Source organism: Pelmatolapia mariae, unplaced genomic scaffold (genome assembly GCF_036321145.2).
Source record: "Pelmatolapia mariae isolate MD_Pm_ZW unplaced genomic scaffold, Pm_UMD_F_2 NODE_ptg000320l+_length_39249_cov_1, whole genome shotgun sequence".
Taxonomy (NCBI): domain Eukaryota; kingdom Metazoa; phylum Chordata; class Actinopteri; order Cichliformes; family Cichlidae; genus Pelmatolapia; species Pelmatolapia mariae.
Genome location: NW_027052009.1, coordinates 28,984 through 39,249, shown reverse-complemented (window position 1 = coordinate 39,249; position 10,266 = coordinate 28,984). Strand labels below are relative to the sequence as shown.

Genomic DNA, 10,266 nt, shown 5'->3' with positions numbered 1-10,266 from the left:
TTGGAAAAAAGCTGAAAATGTTTTAAATGTAAATTAGAAAAACCTAAGAAATGAGAAAGAAAATTCAAAGTCAGAAAACATCTGAATGAATATTAAAACTTCATGTTCTTTGAATCACTGAATGACTAAAATGTGATCCCTCCTCTTGGATCCACACAGTTTAAAAAATTTAAATGTCTGAGCTTTGAAAGACACGGTGTTGGAAAGAGAACAACGATGGTGACATTTTGAGGGTTAAATGATGGCTGTAGAGCAAACACTGTGGACACAGCAGCAGTTGAAAGTGTTTAAGATGAATCTTGGCACAGTGAGAGAGAGAGCTCGTTAAGCAGGCAGGTGTGAGCCTGGTTGCTATAGTGACTGCACCCAATGGCTCAGTACACACACACAGACATGCACCTCACTTTTGCTGCTTAAAATGAACAGAAAAGTCAGGCCGAAACAAATCATTCCCAAATGAAAAGTACAAGTCCTATTGACAAAATTCTTTCACCGTGAGCGGCAGCAATGTCTAGTCTACCTAATTCTCGGTTTTCATGCATGTGGAGTTTATTATATGGACGTGGTGACAGTGGAAAGACACCATGCTCTTCTGATTTTCAAACGAACCTTCTGAGCCATTTTAACATTGGAGTCTATGGAGCAGTTGGAGGGAGTAGGCTGCGCATTGGTGACATTTATGAAAGAACCATAACACCTATTACAATAGTAAACACATTGAATGAAAGAGGACAGCGATGGCTACATTTTGAGGGTAAAATGATGGCTGTAGAGCGAATGCTGCGGACACAGCAGCAGTTTTAAAAAAGATTTTAAGATTAATTTTCGACCTGCTTCCACTCTGGCAGTTGAGCTGTCTCACTCTAGCGGCAACATTCCGTCCCATACACACCCATTATAAACTCTGAAACGGGTGAAAAAACAGCATGAAACTTAAACTGGAACTGAAGAAAAAGTATAAAAGATATTGAAAAGATAAATACAAGTTGAATAGTTGAATGTCTTGTCTTCGTTTTAAAGTTTGAATGGTGGCTCTATGTCAACGTATGTGCAAGTAGTAAGAGTTTAAAAATGAATAAGTTGAAGGAGAATTTGAAGGGTCTCCCCATTGAAATACATGGGAAATTTTTGTTGGAAAAAGTTGAATAAAATTAAAAATATAAATGTTAAAAATGAGAAAAGTAGAAGCAGTCATGTCCAAAAGAAGAGGAATCTAACGGTGTTTGAATGGTTTTTCTAAGTTGAACGGTTTTGAAGGAGTTAGATGCCAAAAAACGTACGGAATATGAAATAATAATAATAAAGATTACAACAACAATACTGTGAATGCTTTTACAAGCATTCACACTAATAAAGCAGCAGTTCTTTAGATTAATTCTCAGGGCTCTTTCATTAAAACAAACCTAACACTCAGAAAATTAGAGTATTTTAACTGTATTATAGGGGTGGAATTGTGAAGGTGAAATTTTATTGGAATTTGCGAGAAACGTCTGGGGGATAATGTGTAAGTAATTAGTATGTATTTGAATTTCATGTTCTCCCACTTTTTACTAACATCTTTTCAGTGTCTTATTTCAGATTCCAGTTAAGCACAGTAAGATAAACTAGTCCTTAAAACAAGTCCTTAAAATATCCTTTTTTATAAAAGTCTGAACTTGCACAACACTACTAGTAAGTAAATAAGTAAGTAAGTAAAGTTAATTTATTAAGCGCTTTTCACAGACAAGCAGTCACAAAGCACTGTACACAAAGATTAAAATAAACAATACAATCAATAGACATTATACACAATGTAAGAGGTTATATGTAAATAATGTAAAGAATATAAAATACGTAGGTCAACAAAAGGCTTGTTTGAATAGAAACGTTTTTAACTACTTTTTAAAAGCACTCATCACGTTGGTCAACGAGGTGCAACTTTAGGTCAATGCTGGCGTGGAGTCAGGTGTTTCAGACATTTGTCACTCAGTTGCAGACAAGCCACCAGTTAAAAGAAATGGCAGGGACTATTAGCTGAGTTCAGAAGTCCGTGAGACCTCTGTATCACTGGACAGAGCTCACGACTGCTGTACATCAGCTGTTGATTCACATCATACTGATACTGATGCTGGTGCTGAAGCTCCAACTACTGAGTTCCTAATAACAAGTTTAAAATACTGTCCTTCAACATTTTCAGTCTCTTTAGTGGCACTGACTGCAGTCTTGGGCATTTTGCATGTGTTTCACCCAGAATTACCCAAAGATGCCAGGACAGTTCGCAGGACACAAGGTCAAGTTACAACTATAAAACATGGATGGTGGGGAATACCATCATTTTGGTTTGGATACAGCTGGTGGTCTCTTTAGGCCTTTAGATAACTCTCAGAATTTCCTTATGAAAATTACATTTCTTGCACAAGCTTCACTTGTTTTTAGAACAAACTGTGAAAAGGTTTTCAGAAAAACTTCATGTAAAGGTGTCACAACTGAAAAAAGGACACAGATTATTGCACCTGCATTATGATGCACTTGTGGCTCAGATAGGCCATTCAGAACAATACAGAAAGGTAGTAACTGAAAAGTGCAGCCTGTCTTAAGGAGTACAATTTGTAGATGGCACTGCTGAAACATGCTAATACTTTTCTGAAGGTTTTGTAATAACAAGTCTTACTTCCAGTACCCCCAGAATTGGATGCTACCGAGTGTGGCGGTTGAACTGCAGGCTTGGTGTAACAAAGCTCCAAAACTTTACTAGGAAATATCTTTTATGCCCTAACAGCACAACATTGATTGTCATCCTTGTCAAACATTAATCTTTTTTTTTTTTTTTATCAAGCTCTAAAGCCAGTTAATGAACTCATTATTTATTCTTTTTCCCCTTAGTTATCATAGACAAGATAACTTTAAAAACAAAAAAACATGAAGTGGTGCATTATGCAGTTCAGTATTAGTGACACAGAAATTGTTCCTAGCTCCTGGATAATTACAGAGGAGCTTTCATGACCCCCATATCCTCCTCGAGAAACATCCAAGGTCCACGCTGCAATGAAGAGGACAATGATCCCAACGAGTCATGGCAAATGTATGAACCAGTCAGAATTCTCATAAGCCATGGTGGGTATTATCAGCATAGGTTTTATGATATTTTAATATAACAGCTGTTTTGGGTGACTTATGGTCTTCAAAGGTACAGTGGGATGCAAAAGTTTGGGTAACCTTGTTAATAGTCATTATTTTCCTGTATAAATCGTTGGTTGTTACAATAAAAAATGTCAGTTAAATATCTCATCTAGGAGACACACACAGTGATATTTGAGAAGTGAAATGAAGTTTATTTGATTTACAGAAAGTGTGCAATAATAGTTTAAACAAAATCAGGCAGGTGCATAAATTTGGGCACTGTTGTCATTTTATTGATTCCGAAACCTTTAGAACTAATTATTGGAACTCAAATTGGCTTGGTAAGCTCAGTGACTCCTGACCTACATACACAGGTGAATCCAATAATGAGAAAGAGTATTTAAGGGGGTCAATTGGAAGTTTCCCTCCTCTTTTAATTTTCTCTGAAGAGTAGCAACATGGGGGTCTCAAAACAACTCTCAAATGACCTGAAGACAAAGATTGTTCACCATCATGGTTTAGGGGAAGGATACAGAAAGCTGTCTCAGAGATTGAAACTGTCTGTTTCCACAGTTAGGAACATATTGAGAAAATGGAAGACCACAGGCTCAGTTCAAGTTAAGGCTCGAAGTGGCAGACCAAGAAAAGTCTCGGAGAGACAGAAGCGACGAATGGTGAGAACAGTTAGAGTCAACCCACAGACCAGCACCAAAGACCTACAACATCATCTTGCAGCAGATGGAGTCACTGTGCATCGTTCAACCCTTCGGCGCACTTTATACAAGGAGATGCTGTATGCGAGAGTGATGCAGAGGAAGCCTTTTCTCCGCTCACAGCACAAACAGAGCTGCTTGAGGTATGCAAAAGCACATTTGGACAAGCCAGCTTCATTCTGGAATAAGGTGCTGTGGACTGATGAAACTAAAATTGAGTTATTTGGACATAACAAGGGGCGTTATGCATGGAGGAAAAAGAACACAGCATTCCAAGAAAAACAGCTGCTACCTACAGTAAAATATGATGGTGGTTCCATCATGCTGTGGGGCTGTGTGGCCAGTGCAGGGACTGGGAATCTTGTCAAAGTTGAGGGACACATGGATTCCACTCAGTATCAGCAGATTCTGGAGACCAATGTCCAGGAATCAGTGACAAAGCTGAAGCTGTGCCGGGGCTGGATCTTTCAACAAGAGGCTGTAATTTCTGCAAAAGGCGGATCTACTAAATATTGATTTCATTTCTTTTTTTGTGATGCCCAAATTTATGCACCTGCCTGATTTTGTTTAAACCATTATTGCAAACTTTCTTTAAATCCAATAAACTTCATTTCACTTCTCAAATATCACTGTGTGTGTCTCCTATATGATATATTTAACTGACATTTTTTTTTATTGTAACAACCAACGATTTATACAGGAAAATAATGACTTAACAAGGTTGTCCAAACTTGTTGATGCTGAGGATTTGCCTCACAGTAAGGATGCGCTGGACAGTTTGGTTAAACTGCTTAATGATGGCAGCAGATCATCATTGGAAGATCCAATAAGAGGAGATGAAAGCCATTTCATTGCAATATTTTGGTTAATTCTTATCACCCTGGAATATAGTCAACAGGTTAACAAAGTAATGCCGCAATTTGTTCCTTGTACCTTCTGTTAAACTGTGGCACTCCAACACTACAGCACGTGGGCCAGTCTCTCTTTTCTTCCCTAAAGGCTGTCTGCCTTTCATGATAATATGCCTAGTAGTGTGTCGACTTTCTCCCTGCTAAAGAGTTTTGGCTAGAGGCTATCATCTGAGTTCAGATGAGCCTCTCTTTCTTGTGCTTTTGATTTTTTTTATTTTAGATGGCCTAACTCAGCAGGTGGGGGTAAATAGAGTTTCTGAATTTTCCTTTGCCCAGGCAGTGGCTCTGCTATGCTCCAGATTGGTTGGGTGGTGCAGGACGCCAGATATCCACCTCCATCCTGGTCTAAACAAAAAACAGGGAATTTTAAGTAATATATTAAAGAAAATAATGTTTTTATAAAATAAACTTTTTTCTTAAGTGATGCAAAGGTGTCCATTGTCATTTTTATATTAGATAAACCCTTATGCTTAAAAATTGTTAAATTGTAACAGAATGATTTACAGATAATGTTTATCCTTTTTTTACATGATGCATAATATTTTTTTCCACAGGTTTAAATAATTTGTAGTGGTTTGATACTGATTGAAATACCTGCGAAGTCCTGTTTTAATCATGATTTCCTTGTTTCAATGTTAACTGTAAAAATGTGATGAAAAACCAATGTCAGATTTCAGCATTGAATAAATGAAAATAATGTTGATAATCTGATATTGATTTAACATTATTTCAGTGAATGTTCACTACCAGGGAAGCCTCCTGATATCAGACCTCAGTCTTAAATTTTTTTTTCTGTTTTCATTATTTGTTTGTGCTTGTCTTTGAACTCACAACACACCCTTACTAGGCGATAACCGATACTACTGAGCAGTGTGTTGTCTTCCATCAGATCCTTACGAGGAATCAAAAGAACTCGGTGAAGTGTTGATATTTAACAAGAATCAATAACTTGATCAGGTGTTTTTTTTGTTTGTTTGTTTTTCCCCTGCAGGTGCCGTACAGCAAGGAGGAATATTTGAGCCCCATTCAGGAATTCATCCACTTCTCCATGCACGACCCCTCAACGCTGCAAGTGGCCATGAAGCTGATCAACTTCATGGGGCGGACCTTGGACTTCGCGAGGCAGCAGTGTGACGGGATTCTAAAGAACGATCAGTTGATGGCAACTCTGCGGGATGCCGCTTTCGACGTGGTCCTACTTGACTCCTTGGTAATGTGTGGCGACCTGGTGGCTGATGTGCTCGGCGTGCCGCTCGTCATCTCGCTACGCTTGAGTTTCGGCAGTGTTTTTGAGCGTCACTGTGGCCACGCTGTGTTTCTGCCATCTTATGTCCCGGTAGCTCCTGTACTGTACAACGACCACATGACGTTCACGGAGAGACTAATAAACTTGGTGACATATGTGGCGTCATCAGTGCTAACCGAACTGGGCTGGAAGCTGACGATGGATAAATACTACAGTGAGATTAAAGGTCAGAGGTGAAATCATACTGATGTCATCGTCTGTCTGAATTCATGAGGCATAAGGAATAAAAGTAAACAAATGCAAGCTTTTATTTTGAAGTCATATTCCTTATTTGCTGTATGGACAGGAACTCCCACCAGTGTGTGTGAAACTCTGGGGAAGGCTGACGTGTGGTTCATCAGGACGTTCTGGGACATCGATACGCCGCGGCCGACTCCGCCCAACTTCAAACACGTAGGTGGTCTGAACTGCAGACCGGCCAATCAGCTGCCAGAGGTGTGAGCTCTGATCATTGACAGTACTTTTATTCTGAAATGACACAGTTAAATGATGATGTAATGATGATGTCACACCTTACAGGACCTGGAGGCTTTTGTGCAGAGTTCAGGTGATGCTGGTGTAGTAGTTGTTTCTTTTGGCTCCATGGTACCCAATCTGACGATGGAGCGCACCAACGTCATCGCCACCGCCTTAGGACGAATCCCACAGAAGGTCAGGGCACTCACAGGCAAACAGAGAATGGGTTATCATATAACTGCATCAATTGCAGAATGAATGTATTTAAAGCACTTAAGCATTGAAAAAGTGCTAGTATGAAAGGATGAATGAGGAAAGCTGAGTAAAGTGCTTTAAATACTAGTGCAAGAACTTTACCTGCATGTTTGTTGGTTCTTTGAAAAAAATGAGTATATCATTCCTTTCAGGTGATTTGGCGTCACCGTGGTGAAGCTCCACCTGCACTGGCGCCAAACATAAAGATTTCTGATTGGATCCCTCAGAACGATCTGCTCGGTGTGACTCATTTATGTTATTATAGGATTGTATGGAAGGGTTTTGTTTTCTTTTTTAATTGAAAAGGTGATTAGAAACTGAAATTTGTGCTGTTTAAAATGAATAAAAAATGTCTTTAAAAAGAGAAATGTATTAAAATAATTCGAATCAAGTTTTTTTTTTTTTTTTTAAGTTTCAGACTTTTGACCTTGCTTTTGTGTTGTGGGCGTGTATCAAAGGGGAGGGACAGGGCCTAGACTAATGATAGACAGCTCCTGTGTCACATTTGTTGCAAATTAAAAACGCCCTAATACATCTTTAAACATGTATATCAACATGTTACAAACATTCACCTGTTAATATATTCCATCAAAGAATAATCAGAAATGGTGTTTGTTACCTGTTGGCTGCCGTCAGCCTGGGAAGTGGTGGCCATCTTCAACCAAACTGCTAATTTATAAATTGTCAATCATCAGTCTATGCCCCACCTGTTCCTCTTGATACACACCCACAACAAAATTCTTTTTTTTTTCTGAAACACATTTAAAAAAAAAAAGCACAACTTTCACTTTCAAAGCACTTCTTCAGTCAAAGTGAACCTTTTCACCTTGATTTAGCTCAGTGTGATTTCAAAAGAAAAGCCTAACAAGGCCTATTTTTTTCCAACATTTTCAAAAATATTTGTGAGTTTCTTTCACAATAAAAGTTCTGTTTATTTCCCCCCTCAGGTCACCCGAAGACACGAGCATTCGTGACTCATGGTGGCACTAACGGTCTGTACGAAGCTGTGTTTCACGGCGTGCCTCTGGTCGGCTTGCCGGTGTTTGGCGATCAGTCTTATAATCTTAACCGTATGAGCCACCTCGGCACTGCCATTGTCCTCGACTTCAACAAAGTGACAGCTGAGGAGCTGGCAGAAGCACTGCATGCCATCGTCAACCAGCCAAGGTAAGGGTGATTATACTGTGAAAAGCTTATTTTATGTACATTTCTGTGCAAAGACCGATCTCCCTGCACTTGGACCTGTTACTAAATTTTGATTTCCTGTGTTTGACCCTGCTCCTTTACATTAAAAGTGCACTTTAATTTAACAGTGAAACACCCATGTGACTTCCTGTATGTTTCCCATGATGCACAGCTACAAGACCAGCATTCAGCGTCTGTCGGCGGTGCACCGCGACCAGCCGGTGACGCCACTGAATACTGCCGTCTTCTGGTTGGAGTTTGTTATGCGACATGGTGGAGCTAGGCATTTGCGGTTGGCTTCACATAATCTGAACTGGTTCCAGTACCACAGCTTGGACACAGGCGCTGTCCTGCTCGTCACTCTGATGACCGCCGCTGCTTTGTGTTGGGCGGTCATACGCTGCTTCCTGCAGCAGTGCAGACGACGAGGAGGAAGAGAGAAGGAGGACTGAAGAAAGATATTTTTGAAGGTAAATGCGTTGCAAAAGGTGATAAGTTGCTTGGGGCAGAAGAAATGGCAGTGGGGGTAAACCAGTCAGAAAGCAGAAGACCAAGAGGTCTCATTCCTCACTGTCCTCTGTCCGCCATGCTGGATTTACAGCCAGAGCACGGAAGATTACAGCAAGTTTCCTTACCTTGCCCAGGGTCTACTGTGCCTCTTACCCTATGAGAGCTACAGGCTCCAGCCCCTCTTCAACCCCAAAAAAGTGGGAGAAGATGGATGGATAGGAGTTTGCAAACTTTTAAGAAATGTTGCAAACATCCAAAAAGAAGAAAAAATATTTATTGTACTTGAAAACCAGTTGAAAACTTCTGCAAGGTGAAATAGTTGTCCTTCCTTTCCCTTGACGGCATGTGCCGAGAAAGTTTCAATAGTCCAGCCTTTTTCTGACTGCAGAAACTGCCCCAAATTTTCCCTCCCTAGACACGTTCAACAGTTTACCTCAGCAGGAGAAACAGTTAAGAATGACTGCTAAACCACTAAAGTGATCCAGGTTGTGGAGTGCGCAGCTCACTGGGACGCTTGCATAAAATGGGCCATCGTTAATGAAATTTGTCTCACCTGTGCTTTTCCTGCTAAAGGTCTTTAAGCCTCCAGGGACGTTTCACCTTTAAAACAGCACCTGTTATCTGCTAAACCTGCTGTGAGGAAGGCTGCAGTGTAATGCAAGCAGATGGAGAATCATCAAAGCTGTTTTTAATGTTGTGTGTGGGGGTAGTAACTTTGATAGATGGCGCACTGACAACACAAACCTATGTCGTCTCCTTATTCTGCCTCTCTGAATACCAAAATCCAATACTTTGTAGAATAGAATGGAATAGAAGAACCCTTATTGTACATGTACAAGAAAATTGTGGGTGCTCCACACCAACTTTACTGGAATAAAATATGAATAGTAGACGGCACGAATAAATAACAAACAGGAGAAATATTATTATAATATTCAACCTTTACCCTGGTGATGGTGAAAATGTTAACTGCAGATCCTGATCAAACTTACCTAGATGTGGCATCATGTGATTAAGTGCTAGCATAATTCAAATTCAATACAACAGACACATTTGTTCATCAATCTTTATTCACTTTGCACTACACTTTTCTCTCAGCACTCTTCCAGATCAGCAGGAATCAAACACACCGATCTTCTTGACAATTAACGCATTCAATCATTTCAATCATTATTTTAACCCATTTTAAAAACCCGGCTTCAGCTCTGATGGATTAAATCCACTGCAGGTCACAAAGCCGAGCCTCTAGTGAAGCATAGCGAACATTTAAGTTGCATCAGTCTGTCATGGTGGGTCCTTCTGTCAGCACAGCAGAAGTTTTACTTCTTACCTGTAGAAGAAACGGAAAGCAGGAATTAAACGCACTGCCAACAAAAAATATACACAGTATTTCTCTTAGCTCCGATTTAGTTACCCCTCGTTCTTGTCCCTTTCTTTTACCATGTTATTTTATCTTTTGTTATTAAGTGGTGTTTCTATGCATGCAAATCTTTTGAGCCAGCAGTAACAGCTGGTTTACAGCTCAATATATATTTCTTGAGACTGTGTGTCTACATCTTTAAGATTTTTCGGGGGGCATTTTTGCCTTTATAGGATAGTGAAATAGTAAAGAGATACAGGAAAATGGGGAGAGAGGGGGCGAAAGAAAATGCAGCACAGGGCCGGAGGCCATCCTTGACCTCGTCCCCACCCTCAGTTGGAGCTGTCCCTGAGCTGAGAAATGTCTACTCATTTCTAATCCTGTCTGTTCTGATCACTCCCAATGCAAAGCTCAGCATTTTCAGCTCTGCCTCCTGTCTTTTTATCAGTGGTACTGTCTCACAACCTTACA

The 10,266-nt window shown here is 40.0% G+C and overlaps 2 protein-coding genes across 3 annotated transcripts in view; one reads left to right on the top strand and one right to left on the bottom strand.

Moving 5' to 3' along the window:
* The first annotated feature begins 5,744 nt into the window (after nucleotides 1–5,744).
* Nucleotides 5,745–10,266, top strand: part of LOC134622989 (UDP-glucuronosyltransferase 2A2-like) — a 6,852-nt gene continuing 2,330 nt past the window's right edge. For both annotated transcript variants that reach the window (XM_063468242.1, XM_065469798.1), the window contains exons 1-6: nucleotides 5,745–6,195; nucleotides 6,316–6,464; nucleotides 6,549–6,680; nucleotides 6,893–6,980; nucleotides 7,688–7,907; nucleotides 8,098–8,395. In XM_063468242.1, the coding sequence (XP_063324312.1) occupies nucleotides 5,772–6,195; nucleotides 6,316–6,464; nucleotides 6,549–6,680; nucleotides 6,893–6,980; nucleotides 7,688–7,907; nucleotides 8,098–8,377 (1,293 nt within the window). In that variant the 5' untranslated portion in view covers nucleotides 5,745–5,771 and the 3' untranslated portion in view covers nucleotides 8,378–8,395. The remainder of the gene's footprint in view (nucleotides 6,196–6,315; nucleotides 6,465–6,548; nucleotides 6,681–6,892; nucleotides 6,981–7,687; nucleotides 7,908–8,097; nucleotides 8,396–10,266) is intronic.
* LOC134622988 (tether containing UBX domain for GLUT4-like) overlaps nucleotides 9,450–10,266 on the bottom strand; it is a 24,986-nt gene continuing 24,169 nt past the window's right edge. Inside the window, exon 17 of the mRNA XM_063468241.1 lies at nucleotides 9,450–9,765. Coding sequence (XP_063324311.1) covers nucleotides 9,755–9,765 — 11 coding nt within the window. The 3' untranslated portion in view covers nucleotides 9,450–9,754. The remainder of the gene's footprint in view (nucleotides 9,766–10,266) is intronic.